This window comes from Myotis lucifugus, unplaced genomic scaffold, assembly GCF_000147115.1.
Source record: "Myotis lucifugus unplaced genomic scaffold, Myoluc2.0 scaffold_48, whole genome shotgun sequence".
Lineage (NCBI taxonomy): Eukaryota > Metazoa > Chordata > Mammalia > Chiroptera > Vespertilionidae > Myotis > Myotis lucifugus.
Window position 1 is genome coordinate 7,365,981 of NW_005871096.1, and position 18,959 is coordinate 7,384,939.

An 18,959-nucleotide genomic window follows, 5' to 3' on the forward strand; every position below is an offset into this window, starting at 1 on the left:
GGTGGGGTCTGGCTGGCCTGCCCCAATGGGGGCTCATCGGGCAGGGCCGATGGGAGGGAGGGGCCGTTGGCGGTTGGCTGGCTGTCCCCATCCCCAGTCAGGGTGTTGGGGGCCGATTGGGGGCCGGGGCAGGGGTTGATTGGGGCCCAGATCAGGCTGGTTGGATGCTGCAGTGCTTGTCATAGCCTCTGGTCGTTCTGGTCGTTCTGGTCGTTCTGGTCGTTCTGGTTGCTGGGCTTTTATATATGTAGATATTTGCACAAATGCATAGTTAGATAAAACAAAAATTAAAGATGCTAACAGTGGTCAGATCTAAATGGAGGATACATGGGTATTCATTGTACTAATCCTTCAACTTCTTTGTGTTTAAAAAATAATTTCCTTAATCAAAGGTTGGAACCTAATAAATATACCATATTTCAGTTAAATGAAATCAGACAATTTTATAGCCTTAACTGTATACATTATTTTAACATACTCATTTAACACTTATCCACATTCTCTTATTTATAATCTAACATTATTTTTCCATTATTTAGAGATTTCCACTGTCTAATATTGGTGATATTTGTGGCTTGAATAGAGATTTATATTCCCTTTCATATATTGGTTCTTCAGTGCTGCAGGGCAGAAGAGAATATGGTTTTAGACATAAGATAACACAGGGCATAGTATAACACTAAGAATGACAGAGGGCAACCCGCTTGGGTCTTCTCCCTGCAGCAGGGAGCTTTTCTGTAGTAAAACTTTGTTTTTGCTTAAAAAAATAATAATGATAGTCTAGAGAAGTACTAATTGCTGGATTTCACTTTACAGTGGTCCAGATAAAGCTCAAATAGGTTTCAATACACCTCTTGGAAATTTGCAAGATAGTGAGATGAATATTTTTTAATAGCTGGTTTTCTGCTTTAACTACGGTTTTTAGTTTATTTTTGTATTTGATTTTTCATTATTTTTTTAAATATGTTTTTATTTATTTTTAGAGAGAGAGGAAGGGAGAGGGATAGAGAGATAGAAACATAGATGAGAGAGGAACATCATTGATTGGCTGCCTCCTGCACACCCCCTACTGGGAATGGAGCCTGCAACCTGGGCATGTGCCCTGATCAGAAATTGAACCCATGACCTCTTGGTTCCTGGGTCGATGCTCAACCACTGAGCCACACCTGCAGGGCAATTTGTGTATTTGAATGTTGAGACAGTTTCTTTGCCTGGGGAGGTACAATGTGGTCTCTGTATCTGATGGAATATGACCCCTAGTTTTCTTCAGTACCTGTGCCCTTCTCTGGTCTCATTGGAATGAGGAGGAAAACTATTCAGGAATGAGACAGGCTTCCATGCAGTGAAGCTCTGTTGGTGGTGGTATCATTATGGCCATTTCGGGGAGAGACTTTCCAGTATCTGTGACCAACTGGACTCACTCTGTCCTTTTGAAAGCTCATTTCCAGTGCAGTGAGGGGATGAGTACCTATCACATTTTTGAATATTGATGCAATAAAATTGATGCAACTTCGGTTTAAAATTGAGGTCAAAAGTTCACCTTAAGCCCTAGCTGGTTTGGCTCAGTGGATAAAGCGTTGGCCTATGGGACTGAAAGGGTCCCAGGTTCGATTCCAGTCAAGGGCACATGCTTGGGTTGCAGGCTCAATCCCCGGTGGGGGGCGTGCCTGAGGCAGCCATCGATGATTCTCTCTCATCATTGATGTTTCTCTCTCTCTCTCTCCCTCTCTCTCCCTTCCTCTCTTAAATCACTAAAAATACATTTTTAAAAAGTTCACTTTAAAATGAATTATTATAAATCCTTTAGCTTAACATCAAATTTTTAAAAATTCATATTGCTGTTTTCTGTGATATTTTCCCCCTTTACTAATTCAGATGATTTGGTTTATCTTGGCGAAAAACAAAACACTGGGATGGGTGTTTCTAAAAGGAGACAGTTTCTTTCCCTCTTTTTTTTTATTGTTTTTAATATATATATTAAAAACATATATATTTGATTTTTTTCTTTATTGATTAAGGTATTACATATGTGTCTTTTTCCACCCATTGCCTCCCCTACCCCCCCCTCCCACTCATGCCTGAACAAAAACAGATCCAGAGACAGAGAAACATCAATCAGACCGTCAAACCTCAGAGGGAAGGTAGGGGAGGGGGGGGTAAGAGAGAGAAATCAACCAAAGGACTTGTATACATGCACATAAGCCTAACCAATGGGCACAGACACTATGGGGGAGAGGGTAAAATATATATTTATTGATTTCAGAGAGCAAGGGAGAGGGAGAGAGAGATAAAACATCAATGATGAAAGAATTATTGATCGACTGCCTCCTGCATGCCCCCTACTGGGGATTGAGCCCACAACCTGGGCATGTGCCCTGACCAGGAATTGAACCATGACCTTGTTTATAGGTCAATGCTCAGCCACTGAGCAACACCAGCCAGGCAGGGGACACAGTTTTTGTTGTGACCTTTCAGGCAGAAGAGATGAACTGTGAAGAGGGTATTTCAGGACCAGGGAGCAGAAGGCATAGATGCAGTCTTAGCTACTGTGTCAGTAGGTGTGCAGTTTCAGTGGTCATGTGCACTGAGTAGTTGCATCCTTCAATGTTTACATGTGCACTTGGGGAGCATGTATTGGGCTTTTAGGAGGCAGTGCACAGAGTTGCCTGTTTCCCTGGTTTCCTTCCACTTTTCTCAGCACTGCTCAATCATGTCTCCGCAAGGACTTTTCATTGTGTTGCTGAAAATGGCAGCATCCCCATGGCCTTGATATCTTATCACCTGCCAAGAAATGGAGCTCACCCCCATTCTCACTCAGCTGTGGGCAGAATTGCCCTGTGGTTGTTTCATTGTCTGAAAGTGGTAGATAAATGACAAACTTGACATAGATATCTGTGTGTTACAGGCTCAAGGGATGCTTTAAAATTTCTTCTTCTAAAGAAAATTTCACACTCTGAAAAACATAGTCATTTTGAGCCTGTTGTCACTGAGTTGTTATTTCTAAATTGTCTTTGGTCTTTAGCGTGTGTTGTTTGAAGAGAAACATAAATGCAACTCCACAGTGTTAAAAATTACGAGATTTATCTTGTAATCATCCCATGACAGATTATAAATGAGCCATTAGAGGAACTACAACTTCCTGAGGTTAAAGTGACACTGTATTTAGCATGTTAAGTACATTTTGATCATTTCTGGATAATTGTTTTTCTATTACTCTTCTATAAATACTTGTTAGATATGATTTCATTATTACAGGCATGTAGGTCAGTTGTTACTTTTTTAACGACTTGTTTTTTTAATCTCTTTAAAGAGATCTAGAGGAAGGGAAAAAAAATTTCCTTTTTAAAATTCCTGTTTCTTTTTCTATAATGCTACTTGATTTTTTTCTACTGAAAAATGAGTTAATGGTAATATTTTATTCAGTATCTCACTGGAAATATACCTTTATAAGCTCCTCTACCTAATTCTTAGGCAAACTGAAATTCGAGAATGGATCGCCTAAAGGGTAAAGTATAAATGTTTTGGACCTTCTAGATTTTTGACTGTTTAGTCTCAACCACTTACAGCCAAGAGGGGCCCTCACACTGTTCCCAGGGGTGCTGTGCCCTTTCCCAGGTCTTAGGTTGCCTCACAATAGGGAGACATCCCCCCAACCCCGTCATTCCTAGAGCACTTAGTGATCTAGTATTGCCTAGTATTGCCATTGTAACCCATAGTTACTGGGTTTCCTTTGTTAAAGCCAGTCATTTCACTTATTTCTTGGTAGTGACCTTTTCAGTAGTGTCTGGACACACTGGGGGAACCTGGAGCATGTTTTTCCTATGTTTTCATCTCCATGTTTTTGCTCTTTCCTCTCAATTTTCCTGTCCATTGCCATCCACGAAAACCCTGTACAAACTTCTAGACCCATCTTTTTACCCTCCTCTGTGAATCTGTGCTTTTTTCAACTGCGATAAATGAACAAGATGCAAGAAAGGTTAGAGGGAAGACAAGCTGGAAGTGAGGAGGCAGATCAGGAGGGTGTGCAGTAACTCAAGCGCTCATTTACCAGGTGTGGGCTGTATAGGCCAGTGGAGGGGTTCAGAGAAGGACTTTAGAAACATTAAACATGAGCTGTCAGAGTTTGGTATAACTGTGATTGATTAGACGTAGAATTTATTCATTCAGAAAATATTTACACAAAACTGCTATGTGAAAGGTGGTGAGGAAAAGAGACGTGTGACCCACAGTCTGTTTGGGGAGACTGTATTAACCAAATGATCACACCGTAAATATAAAAATCATCATTTAAATTATATTTAGTAGTTGTTATACAGGAAAGGTACAGGTTGCTATTAGCTTAAATTAGGGTTACCTGCCTGGGTGAGGACGAAGGACTGAGAGAGGAGGCTGGTCAGAAAGGCTTTCTGCAGGAGCATGTAATATGCTGAAATGCAAAAAGTCATAGGGGCATCTTTAGTGAAGTTGGGTATGAAAAACATTCCTCAAGAAATAAGTCAGACAGAAAAAGTTAAGACCCGTATAATTTCACTGATGTGGCATATAAAACTGAAAGCAGCAAATGAACAAATGAGACAAAAACTCACAGAGACAGCAGCATGGTGGTTATCAGAGAGAGTGGGTGGGTGGGCGGGGTAGTAATGAGTGCAAAGGTTGTCAAATATATGGAGATGGAAGGAGGTTTGACTTTGGCTGGTGGGCACACAATGCAATATACAAATGATGTATCATAGAACTGTATACTTGAAACCTATATAATTTCATTAGCACAATAAATTTAATTTTAAAAATATTTAAAAACCATTCCTTGAAGAGTAAACAGAGTATGCAAAAGGTATGTTTAAGGGACGGCAGGAAGGTCACTGTGACTGGAAAGAGTCGAAAGAGACATGGAGAAGTAGGGAACAAGTTGACACTGTAGCTGAAAGGAGAGGCCCAAGTTATGTGGGTCGAAAGGTCAGCACAGGTCAAAGACTGTTCTGTTGAAGACTGATTGACTAGAAGAGTAATATTTCAATGGACAGATATAGAGGCATGGTATATTTGAGGAGATAATTGAGTTTTAAAGTTTGAGGTGCTGATGGTACAGTTACATGCATTGTTGATGACTCGAAATAGGGGAGTGAAGTTGACTGAAATGGATAAGGAAGGAAGGAGCAGATTTTGGAATTCTCTGCATGAAATTGGTAGTTGAAATAGCAAGAACAGAAGATAGTAAAAGGAAAATAACAAGGAGAAGATACTTTGTAATTACGTATTTCTTGATATCCCTCTTCTTTTTTTTGAGAAGTTGCCCACTCATCTTTCTAAATCACAGTTCAAATATCTAATTCAGTTTTTTTAAAAATATATATTTTATTGATTTTTTACAGAGAGGAAGGGAGAGGGATAGAGAGTTAGAAACATCGATGGGAGAGACATCGATCAGCTGCCTCCTGCAAACCCCCTACTGGGGATGTGCCCACAACCAAGTTACATGCCCTTGACCAGAATCGAACTTGGGACCCTTCAGTCCACAGGCTGACACTCTATCCACTGAGCCAAACCGGTTAGAGCTCACATTCAGTTTTTAAAAAATGTTTTCATTGATTTTTAGAGAGAGAGGAAGGGAGAGGGATAAAGAGATAGAAACATTGATGAGAGAGGAACTTCATCGATTGGCTGCCTCCTGCATGGCCCCTACTGGAGATGGTGCCTGCAACCTGGGCATATGCTCTGACCTAGAATCACTCTCTTGGTTCATGGGTTGGTGCTCAGCCACTGAGCCACACCGGCTGGGCTCACATTCAGTTTTGGTAGGATTTTGATGGACCCATAAAGGGATGGGAGATTGGAACAGAGGCTCTGGAAGAGAAGAAACTGTCAAAGAACTAAGGAAATACCACGGTAGTACAATATATCCTCTCAACTAGCAGAGGATAAACCTCCCAGTGGACTGCCATGTTGTTGACAGTGACTGTCCCTTACCTGAATGTCCCTCACTGTCTGCTAGTAGCGCAGTTTACCCCTCGGGGAATATGAACTTGTCTTTGGTTCTCTGCGTGGAATGGTTGAATACATTATTCGCCTAGAATTTTCTTTCGAGCACAGGGTCCATTAAACATTGTACCCTTAGTAAACAGCTGAGTTTGTGTGGCGGTCATTATACCAAATGGTTTAGGAGGGTCCAGGTGAAAGAAGACAGAGTTACCAAGAGTCTTAAAAATGACCCTCTTGAGCGAAATTATGATCTGTATATATCGATTGCAAACAGCCACATCCATATTTTTTCCTTCTTTTTGTCATTGGGGGAATAAAAAGTGAAGTGATGCAGTTATGAGATTAAGATCATCATCATCAGAGCATCGAGTAATATGAATAATTGATATAATCCAACAGTCTTGTTTCTTAGATATATTATTGTTGTTCATAATATGTAAGAGCAGTCATTTTGAAATGGTTCAGTTACAGTACCTGTTATGGCCAGCAGATGCCTGCAAACACCATAAAATCATTTTGACCAGATTGTTTTAAAGACCAAACTGCTGTTTTTTGGAGCTATCTATCTATCTATCTATCTATCTATCTATCTATATATATATTGCTGATCTAGTATGATTGTTTATATTTCATTCTTTGCCTTTTAATTCCAGATGTAGAGACTAAAGACATTTTACTTAAAAGGAACATTTAATATTTTCTTTTCTGGGAGTATTAAGTGTATATTAGGATATCTACTATTTGTATGTCATTTAAAAAATTGAGATGAAACCGTGAAAGAGAAGCACTTGTAAATGTTGTGCCATTCTTTTTCCCCCCCAATAAGATCAAAAGAATTTTAATGTCTTCTTTTGTGTATCTTTTTCTCTAACCAATATAGGAGAAGTATTCAAAAGGAATAATTCCCCTTTCTGCTATATCTACAGTACGAGTTCAAGGAGACAACAAATTTGAGGTTGTTACAACACAAAGAACTTTTGTTTTTAGAGTAGAAAAAGAAGGTAAGATTATTTCTTTGTTCCTATGAAAACACTCGCAGATATTCAAGAAATCTTTAAATATGTTACTTTTAAATAATTTACATTTTATGTTAATTTTTTCAATGCCATAAGCAAGCTGACAAGTATTTATTCACTATTCTCACATGCAGCTAATACTTGGTGGGGATCTACTAAGGGTCAACAAGGACTCTTCTAAATTCTGAGTATACAGCAATGAAAAAAAGTAGACAGACATCTCTGCTCTTATGGGTAATAATGTAAAATAATTATTTAATATGCAAAAATCCATTTTTCTAACCATTCCAAGGTTGGTTTTACAGCAGGCTTTAACTGAATGCACAGGCACAGTAGTCATTCTAACATAGATCTTGCAGCATCTTTCTTTTTCTTGAATATTTTCACCTGCATCAGCTGCCACAGGTCACTTGATGGTGAAAATTGATGTAAAGGTGGTTTGGGAATATAATCTAAACCTTTAAACCTTCTCTGAATTTTTGGGTGGGAGTGAGGGAGCTAGAGCCAGGGGAGTTAAAATTTTCTGTTGTGTATTTTGATTGACTGCCAATAGCATCATTACTATAAACACCACTACTTTTAAATAATATAGGTAAGGTTCTATTCATTAATTAAATAGGATTTTAACTTATTTTAAAGCCCACTTTTAGGATAGATTACAACTCAACTAGATTTTTAAAAGTACTTTTACTTGTTGGTACTTAATTATTTGAATAATGGTGATATGGAAAAGTTACTCATTTTCACAATAGTTTCATGATATATGTAGGTATTACAATTATTATTATTCCATTTTACACATATGAGCATTCACTTTTTATAAACTACAACAATATTAACTGTTACGGAGCAATATTTATTTATTTTTAAACTGCTAGATTCCTAGAACATACGCTTGGGCATGGCGCATAGAAAACATTCCATAAATATTATTTATCTCTAGAAAGCTTCCTATATTGCTTGGGATAATCAGTAAATGAGTAAGTCCCGGCTGCTGTTTATACTGGAGCTTCTTTTGTCAAACGGTGACTCACTCACCACTTGAGAGAGTAACTTAGTGGTTTCTAATGGTATAAAAAACATAAAAAAGAATAAGAAATACCAAAGTACATCGCTTCTGGTACGTCTAAATAATTTATTGTGAAACATACTGATGCATATATTGCACCATGTAATATTGCACCATGTTATGTAAAAGTGTTTCTTACTTGCTATTAGACAAATGTTGAGCGCTTTAGCCTAGAGCAGGGGTTAACACAACATGCCCAGGTGCCTAAGTGTGGCTCAAGGCTTGTTTTCCTGCACACAATCTTGTCAGATCCCAACCACCGTCATTCCCTGACATATCATCTTGCAGCTGTTTGTGCCTCAGTGGCAGTGTTGAGCTGTTGCAGCCCAGCCTGTATGGTTAGGAGAGCCTGAGGTATTTACTGTCGGCTCCTTTACAGAAAGAAAGCTCGCCGACCCCTGTCCTGTCCTGGAGCACTTTTTATAGACCTGCTGCTTATGTGAGAAGCTGCTTTTTGTGGTTCGTAGCCTAAAATTCAGAAAGTTATCCACAGTTGTGATACTCGATATGGAACTTGTCTCTGAAATCATAGTTTTCTCTCAGGCTATTTCTTCAAACACATGGCGTTGCTACTCTTGACTGGCTCTCATGGTGCTCTTTCCTTCTGCTTTGGTTTCCACGGCCCCGAAGGTGACTGCCTGTGTCTTTGAGGTGCTTGTCACCTTCCCCTTGGCCTGTCAGAGTGAATTCCACATATGCCACGCAGCCTGCATTTTAAGAGAGACATACCAAGTGAAGTTTCCAAACTGTTCAGCCACGTTTACTTGCTGCAGTTAAAAGTTAAACAGACACATTTTCTTGAAGTGGAATTTGTCAACCCACACATTTAAAAGTTACGTGTTTATAGTTGACCCTTGCATCCATCTGTGATACATAGAGCATCTTTGTGATATGAACTTAATATAAGAATTTCATTAACTTTGATACAAATTATTTGTTAAATAAGTTTTAGGTCTTTAATTTTTGAAAGCGTGAAAATACTGCTTTAGTGAAAATTCTATTCACATAGAATTACTGAAGGTAATTTTCAATGGAAGTCATTTTTACAGAGTAACAAGTCACATTTTTAAAGATAAGTGGATGTAGCCGGTCACAGTGGCTCAGTGGTTGAGCATCAACCTATGAAGCAGGAGGTCATGGTTCGATTCCTGATCAGGGCATATGCCTGGGTTATGGGCCCCAGTAGGAGGGTGTGCAGGAGGCAGCTGATCAGTGATTTTCTCTCATCATTGATGTTTCTCTCTCTCCCTCTTCATTCCTCTCTGAAATCAATAAAAATATATTTAAAAAATAAAATTAAAATAAAGATAAGTGGATGTAGAGATGTGTGTGTGTGTGTGTGTGTGTGTGTGTGTGTGTACATATACATAAACACTATATATGTGTCCATATCTTTAGTATGGAACTTTCAACAGGATACTAAATGTGTTTCATTAAGTGCTGTTTTCCTTCCATGTATACAAATGATTACTTTTTATTTTGTGGGAACTGAGAAATCAATCAAATGAAATATGGTTTATGAAATATTTGACTTAATGAATTTTAAGCCAAATTAAACTTTGCTTCAATCTATTCATCATACAAGACCAACATTTGGCACAGAAAGAGGAAATGGTTTCCTATTCTAACAGAGCTGAATTCTTCATTTTGGGCAGGAAGGTTCTGAGTGACCTACATACAGCAGCTCCCGTCTCCCCTGAAACCAGTGTCACTCCTTCCAAACTGCGGCAGAGCCCCCTGCTGAGACGGGGTTACAATTTGGCATCTTTTCCCCACACTTTTCAAAGGCTCAATTCCCCCCGGTTGCCTAGTGCCATACTGTCATTCTCTTAGTTGAAATAATAACATTTTAAAAATGCTCTTTCTCATATAGAAAATGTAGTCTGATTGTTTTTGTCCTCAAACAGAGCCATGGGCACTGGTCATAGAAGCTAATGATCTCTTCATTTAGTCTGTATCCCCTTGGCCCTGTGGACACATGCAGATGTGTTACTGCACACATTCAAAAAGCAGGTGATGTTTGAGTGCGAGTTCTCAGCGTTAAAGGGGGACTTAAGAATTCTGCGGGGGTCCTTCCCCTTCCCAGGCCACGTGCAGCACCGGCTCTCAGATGCAGGTCCCGTGTTCCTATCCATCTTCGCCCGTTCTGGACTCCTGGGAGACAGGAAGTGTCATTCTCCCAGCCATGTTTCTAGAGTCTAGAAATCTAGACTATGCCACACAGCCCTCCAGTGGCCACTGCAATACTGCAAGGCTCCCCCCTACCCGCCCCCTCCCCCCTCGCCAAGCTCCCTCCCTGTTCTTTTCTTTTTAAAGAACACTTGGTCTTACAAGACATAAATTCCCCTTAGTTGTTTTGGGCAAGCAGATTTACCTGTTTCGAAATCGCCAATGTTTCAGAAGCAAGGCATGGAACATTTACTCCCTGGAGGGAGAGCCGGGCGATTAACAGGTCTCTGTTGCATCCTTTGATAGGCTTCTCATGATACAGCCGGCCACACACTGTGAGTCATTGTCCTATCTTTTTCTCTCTCATATATCACATCCAGTTCATCAGCAGATCTTATCAGTTTGAGTTTGGAAATATGTCTGTATGCAGGCCAGTTCTCAACACCTCCCCCACTTCCACTCTAGTACAAGCCACCACGTGTGTCTGGATCATTGTATTAACCGCCCTTGATCGACCACAGTCATATGTTCACTACAGCTGTCGGAGCAGTCACTCAACAAGAAAGTCAGGTCATGGCATTCCACTCCCGGTGGTCTGTGTCTTTCCATCTCACTGAGAGTAAAGCACATAGGATGCCCAAAAGCCCACGTGGGTGGCCCTGGTCCCTCTGTCCTTATCTCCTGTGCTCTCCTTAACTTGCCAAACCTGCTGTTGCCTTGGGGTCTTACACTTGCTGCTTTTATTTTTTTTAAATTCCAGAATGCTCCTCCTGCAGCCATCCTCCTGACGTGGCCTGTTATTCCCACTTCCTTTAGGCTTTTGCTCCACCATCACCTTCCGAGGCTTTTTCTATTAGTCTATACAAAATAGCGCTTCCCTGTATCCCTCATCTCATTCTTTATTTTATCCTGTCGCACTCCTCACTGTGTAACAGACTTGTCTATATTTTATCGCCTTCCTTTTTGCACAGAGTGTGAACTCCAGCAGAGTAAGGCCATGATCTGTCTTGTTCCGTCTTCCATTCCTGGTGTGCAGAGTAGGTCTTGGACTGTGGTGGGCACTCAGTAAATATTTGTATGAATGGTAGGTTATTGATTTCGAGAACAAGCCCTGTGTGCAATACTGCCTTCCCTAAAATTGATCATGGGCTACTTTGAGGGATTTTTTAAAAATGTTGTATTATCATATCAGATTATATCAAAAGTAAGGGTCCATTTAAACTTGGTTAGATTCCGTTATTAATCTGTCACACAGCCCTTGCATAGTAATAACCTAGTGCAGTGGTCGGCAAACTGCGGCTGGCGAGCCACATGCGGCTCTTTGGCCCCTTGAGTATGGCTCTTCCTAAGCCAGTGATGGCGAACCTATGACACGCGTGTCAGAGGTGACACGCGAACTCATTTTTTTGGTTGATTTTTTTTTGTTCAGTGGCATTTAAATATATAAAATAAATATCAAAAATATAAGGCTTTGTTTTACTATGGTTGCAAATATCAAAATATTTCTATATGTGACACGGCACCAGAGTTAAGTTAGGGTTTTTCAAAATGCTGGCACGCTGAGCTCAAAAGGTTCGCCATCACTGTCCTAAGCCTTAGGAGTACCCTAATTAAGTTAATAACAATGTACCTACCTATATAGTTTAAGTTTAAAAAATTTGGCTCTCAAAAGAAATTTCAATCGTTGTACTGTTGATATTTGGCTCTGTTGACTAATGAGTTTGCCGACCACTGACCTAGTGTAAAACATTCTTTGTTGTTAATATTTATGCCTACTACTAAGTCCAGTAGTCTGGAGACTATTAAGTCTCTTCCTGTTGAGTTTTTGAATAATTTCCTTTTTTGAGAAGTATACCATAGTTGGCATTCCTGAACACCCCAAGAACTAATTTGAGGTTTGAGGGAATTCCTGTTAACTTTTACTTACATTCTAGCATAATTACAAGTGCCAATTTGTCTCCTCTCCTCTCCTCTCCTCTCCCATCCCCCTTTTGTCTTTCTCCCATCTGAAATATTCTACTTTGAGCAGGGCCACATCTAGGGCAGAGCATGTTCTCAGAAGGAATGGTGCATAGACACTCAATAAATATTTGTTATTGGAAAGACCTGTAGCAGCGGATGCAGGTGAAATTATTCAAGAAAAGGAAAAGATGCTGCAAAATCTATTAAAAGAAAAAAATCAATCTCACAAATAATCTAAAAGAGTGCTTCTTAAACATGAACATGGATACAGGTCACCTGGGGACCTTGTTAGAAGGAAGATTATTATTTTTTTTAATAAATATATTTTTATTGATTTCAGAGAGGAAGGGAGAGGGGGAGAGAGAAACATCAATGATGAGAGAATCATTGATCGGCTGCCTCCTGAAAGCTCCCACACTGGGGATCGAGCCCACAACCTGGGCATGTGCCCTGACTGGGAATTGAACCATGACCTTCTGTTTAATAGGTTGATGCTCAACCCCTGAGCCACGCCGGCCGGGCTAAAAGGAGATTCTTATTCATCATGTCTGGGGGTGGGTCTGAGATTGGGCATTTCTGACAAGCTCCAAGGCGGAGCCGGTGTCACTGGGTGTAGGACAACGGAGTAGTGTTTGTTATTTGCTTTTCCTTACAGAATTGAGTATTGGCCCCGCCTGCAACAGCATGCGCAGTGTACTTGTGGGAAAGAATCTTTGCATTATCTGTTGTAGAGAGAGTAGATTCCCGGTCCCTGTTCCTATGTGTGTATAATGTATGTAAGTATGGATACATGTATTGTGTTCCCATCTTTATTTTCAGAGGAGAGAAATGACTGGGTCAGCATACTACTGAATGCACTGAAATCGCAGTCCCCCTCCTCGCAGTCTCAAGCAGCTGCTGCGCCTGAGAAATGTGGATATCTTGAACTGAGAGGGTATAAAGCCAAAATTTTTACTGTGTTAAGTGGAAACAGCGTGTGGCTCTGCAAAAACGAACAGGTAAGCTATGTTACAGCGACTGCAAATTGCAGTCCCTGATTACATTAGCAGCTGTGCTCTGTTGGGCTTATTAGTGTTTTTACTTACAGTCTTGCTTATGCCTTGAGTATTCCACTAAATATAACAAAAGAGAGTTGTTTTGTTGAATTTTCTCAGTTCATTTAGCAGCAAAAAATGTCATCTATATTAGATTTGAGACTAGACATCACCTTTCTAAGGGACTGAGGAATAGAATCATTGAAAATAATTTTTAAAAAGTATTCCTCAGCTGAAGTAACATTATAAAACTACATGAGAAAGTAATTAAGAACAAATTACACATTACAGCTGTTGATGAAATAGGCACCTGTTGTGTTTCTTTTGTTTTTGTGACAAAATTATAGAGTAAGCACGTATTTTCTTGACTTTACAGCATTTTGGCTTTTGTTTTGAGCAGATAAGTTGCTCGCAGAGTAAATAATTTACTAGAGACAAGTGATTGATATACACGCATTCACACATATGCACATAAATACACACATATCATATATATATATATATATATATATATATATATATATATATATATAAAATGAGCTTAACTTGTTATTGAATTTGGTTAATATGGAAGGACTCAATAGAAAATTTCAGTGTTATGAGAGACTGATGTTAAAATAAAGTTTTAATAAATTTCATTAACTTCATTTGATTCTGTAGACTTCCCTTTCTCTAACATATCTTGTTTTTAATATGTATAAGAAAATTCCTTATCCCTTTTTGGGAATTAATTCTTACTTAATCTTTCAGCTTAGAATATATTAAATGCTTAGTAATTATTTGTGGAATTAAACGGTATGTTTTGGATAGCTGATCTAAAATGAACTCATTGTATGATATAGTATAATGGGTTATGATATTGTGAACTATGAATGCTAACTGTTTTCATAACAAAAAGAGTGAAATCAACTCAAAACATATAGTTTTAAAAAACATGAACTCTAGATCTTTATTCAAGGCATTCTCTGGAACTTCAGTGCGAACTTACTCATTACATTTTTTGGGATAAGATTTCTTAGCCAATTAACTGTGGACAGCATCGGTTGAACACTGTTGGCATATTAATAACTTGGATAGTTAGCCTATTTCTCAAGAATAGTGATGTGCAGCTTAATAATATGTATGAACTCAATATGAACATTTTCCGTTTGTGAAGTAAGATGATTAAAACTTTTCTTATTGGAATGGTGGTTAAAAATGCATAATTTGCATATATCAGCATGGAAGTTTCTTTGTTAAATGAGTACCACAAAATAATTGAGGTATTCATCTGTTAGTTGCACAGACCTGATGGGCTTCAAATTATTAGTTTAATTGCTTACATTCGTTAGAATGTCTGAGTTTGTTATTCTCTAGAAGTAAAGTACAATGCTTTTAAGGTTTTACTGATATTTTCTGATTAGCAAGAAATATCTGAAATTTTTGCTTTAACATTAGCATTTGAGTATAAAAAAGGATAATAATGACTACCATTTGTTGAGTACCAGCTACTGTGCTAATTAATTTATAAACTTTCCCTTTAATCTTACCCACAAATATGGGAGGAAGATATCATTATTCATGTTTTATAGCTGAGGAAAATGAGGATTAAGTAACTTGGTAAGGATTTCAATTCATTATGCAGAGTTTAATTTAATACCAGAACTTTGTAACTCTAAGTCTAGCTTCTTAGCAGCTATAGCAAACGATCTTTTTAAACTGTATGTTGAAAAGAAAATTTGTGGCCTGTGACCTTTTAGAAATAGACGGAGATTCTTTCCTTGAATAATTTAGTTGCCTGGAAGGTTCACAGTGTGCATTCAGTAAGCGTTATGCCATGCCAGGCCCTCGAAAAATGATGCGCTGACTGGAGGACACAAGTCTTCCAGGAGGAAAAGTCAGAGAAGACCAGTGTCCCTGATAGATGGTGACCTCTGTCAGGCTTGTGTAGGAGTTACAGGGAGGTGCAGAAATGGGCATCTAATGAAGTCCGAGAATTAGAACACTTCCATGTACACCAATAATGAGTATATCCTCCGTAAAATTAAAGCATTAATACTGGACCCCTCCTCATCTTTTGAGAAATAAACCTCTTTTTAAAAAAATATGTTTTTATTGATTTTTAGAGAGAGAAGAAGGGGGGGTGAGAGAGAGAGAGAGAGAAACATCAATGAGAGAGAAACATTGATTGGCTGCCTCCTGCAGGGATTGAGCCCACAACCTGGGCATGTGCCCTGACCTGGAATCGAACTGGTGACTTCTTGGTGCATGGGGCGATGCTCAACCAACTGAGCTACACTGGCAGGACAATAAACCTATTTTTGATGGATGTATATTTCAAGTCCTTTTTAATGCATTAACATGTGTGTATGTTACACACACACATAGACACACACCCTTGCAAAGTGCATATTACTGTTTGTATGTGTGCTCTTTTAAAAAAATTATATCAGATTCATCATGTTGCATGGAGCCAGGTCTTAAGGGACTTAGTCTAAAGAACTAGTTGGCTAAAGACTGGCTGGATAAATTAAGGATGGCCCTCTATGTTTAGGCCCTGACATACTCTTCCAATTGTATTTATTTTTACATCGTAGGGCATGCCATTCCCCCAGAGGAGAGTTGCCCATTGGTTTGCTCACATGGTTTAGCAAATTGTGTGAAGAATTTGGGTGACATGCTAAATAAGGAGTCTTTCTTCTGAAAGCGCAGGGCTTTAAGCTAGTGTTTTAGGAAAAGTACTAAAAGATAATAAAATAGTTTGATGTAACTTCTAAAAGTTTTATACACGCACTATACAAAGGAATCTTGTGGTTTTTTTAAAAAGATGATGGAAAAAACTCATCATAAAAATGTAAGGGGTGTTGATTCTGTATTTTAATTTGTATCGGCTCTCATTTAGATCCATGTATCCAAGCTTAATTATTTTCATTTAAAAAAAATTTAAGACAGTGAATTTATTGCCCACATATCTTATAGTTTGACTAGAATAAAAAAATAAAGAACATTGACTTACACCACCCTAACATGAACAGTTTTCACTTTCCTTTTCTCTATTTGTACATAGTCTTACTAATGTACTTTGGAGGTGACTAGAGAGAATAAACAGAGGATAGAGGTGGGAGGGTAGCTGTTGCAGCATCTGTGGATGGGCTATTACAAAAGAAGCTTGGGAGCGCATTTAGAACCAAGAAAACTGGACTGGGCGGTGCCAGTTCTGTGTTTTCATTCTTGATCTGCTGTTAATTGGCTCAGGTAATTAAGTTAATCTCCTTAGATTTAAATGGCATCATAAGAAGAAGAGAGATAGATTACTGTCTCCAAGGCCATTATTAAAATTCAGCTATCTGGACTCATTAGAGCCATTGACTTAGGGTTTCTGGAGATGGTGTGTTGGAATCTGTATTTGTAGAAAGTATCCTAGGTGAGTCAGTGACAGGTGATCGAAAACCACACCCAGTAAAACACTGCTCTATGCTCTCTCTTCTACAGAACTAGAAGCATCCAGGTTAAGTGAACAAGATAAGCTGGAGTGGGAAAATGTGTAAAAACAGCCTTCCAGAACTTTGAGTGGTTCTTGTTCATCATTCATTAACTTGGGGTTGCTAACCCTCTTTTTGTGATTGTTGCATTTGTAAGCATATCATTTTCTTGATTGAACATTTTGAAATGTGCAACATTTAAGTGGAAAGTTACCAAAATCATTCTTAGTGGTAATAATATTTTTTTAAAAGTTTGAAGAACTGTTGCTAATAAATTATATATGGTTCTAAACTATAGCTACTGGGTTTTTTTGGTTTTAAATGCCAATACTGTTATATAAATTTTCATTTTTTCAGGTTAAAATCCTCTTATTAGTTTCTTCACATAGACTTTTGTTAACAGGAGAATGCTCTATTGGAGAAATTAAAACTCCATTTGCAAAGTCAGCATGAAAGAAGGTGTTTGAAAAACAATTTGAAACTGTTATATCCCATATGTTCCTGTAACTCTGTGTATGTCTGAAAATTTACTCTAATTTTGTTGATTATTGCTAATCCTTTCTAAAGTTGTTTCTCTACTTCCAATAGGTGTCCCTAAGATTCCATGTGAAGCATCCCTACAAATATATTTTTAGTAATTCTTTCACTTTTTGGATCTGTCCCTTCTACTGAATCAGGAACTTAGATTTTCTAAGTTTAAATAGAAATTTCTATTCTCTCTCTCTCTCTCTCTCTCTCTCTCTCTCTCTCTCATTGACTTCAGACCTAGAGGAAGGAATAGGGAGAGAGAGAGAAATATCTATGTGAGAGCGAAACATTGCACAGTTGCCTCCTGTATGCGCCTCAACTGGGGATCAAACCTGCAACCTGTGTATGTGCCCTGACTGGGAATCAAATCTGAGAACCTTCAGTGCACTGGAAGATGCTCCAACCAAGCCACACCACCAGGGCAAAATTTCTTCTCTTTTAAGAGAAGTGGCATTATAATAGCAAGGGGGATGCCAGTCTTCACATTCTCTTCGATGTTTCACTGACAAGTCTAAACTCTGTGGAAACAGCATGGATTTTTCTTTTTCTCAGATGGACAGTTCCAACATTTACTTCTTTCATCTTTTTCTTTCCCTTTCAATAATTAGCAGATTGTAGGAACTGAAACTTGAAGTAGATCTTGGCTAAGTAGGAGAAATGCCTTAGGGAATGTTAGTTGTTTGTTTTTTCCAGATAGGCTGTAAAAAGTAGAAAAGAACCACAAGGAGATATCAAAACATTTGTTAGAGAGTAAGATAGCAAAGTAGAAACTGACACTAAGATTATTTTTTAAATTCATTTTTCATTAAAAGTCATATACAATATTATATTAGTTTCAGGTGTACAGCATAGAAATTCCTCATTTATATACCTTACTATGTGATCACTATAATAAGTCTAGTAACCATCTGCCACCTTTAGTTATTACAATATTATTTTCTATATTCCCTATGCTGTACATTATATCCTTGTGATTTATTTTTTAACTGGAAGTTTTGTGCTTCTTAATCCCCATCCCCTTTTCCACCTGTTTCCTCCCCTCTGTCAAGCATCAGTTTGTTCTTTGTATCTATGAATTTGTTTCTCTTCTGTTTCTGTTTTTTGTTTGGTTTTATTATCTTTTAGATTCCACCTATAAGTGAAATCATATTTGTCTTTTTCTGTTCAAATTATACTCTCTAGGTCAATTCATATTGTCACGAATGGCAAGATTTCGTTTTCTTATGGCTGAGTAATATTCCACTGTACACATGCACCACTTCTTTATCCATTCATCTACTGATGGATACCTAGGTTGCTTCCATATCTTGACTTTTGTAAACAATGCTGCAGTGAGCATAGGGATGCATATATCTTTTTGAATTATTGTTTTCATTTTCTTGAGATACATACCCAGCAGTAGAATTGCTGGGTCTCACAGTAGTTCTATTTTTAATTTATTTTGGAATCTCTATACTGTTTTCTGTAGTATAAAATGATTTACCTATTTACTCATTTGCAAAACACTATGGTGCTATCATCACAGAACTTAAATATCAACCCGTTAAATATTTAGCACCATCTCACAGCACTACCCTCCAAAGTGTTTAATTTTTGCAAATTTCGTTCTGTTTCTTGTCTTGGCTTATGTTTTATGTGCCTGTAATGTAGTATAATTATGATAGTTTTTCTCCATTGTTTCTTCAACTTTGTATAAAATGAGTTGTGTAATTGAGTTTGGGTAGGTTATACTACAGTTCAC

At 38.3% G+C, this 18,959-nt stretch overlaps 1 protein-coding gene across 1 annotated transcript in view; it reads left to right on the top strand.

The window, feature by feature from the left end:
- Positions 1–18,959, top strand: part of ARAP2 (ArfGAP with RhoGAP domain, ankyrin repeat and PH domain 2) — a gene marked incomplete at its 3' end in the record, with an annotated part of 108,584 nt that overhangs the window by 43,304 nt on the left and 46,321 nt on the right. The window contains exons 8-9 of the mRNA XM_006088530.3: positions 6,860–6,980; positions 13,015–13,193. Of these exons, the coding sequence (XP_006088592.1) occupies positions 6,860–6,980; positions 13,015–13,193 (300 nt within the window). The remainder of the gene's footprint in view (positions 1–6,859; positions 6,981–13,014; positions 13,194–18,959) is intronic.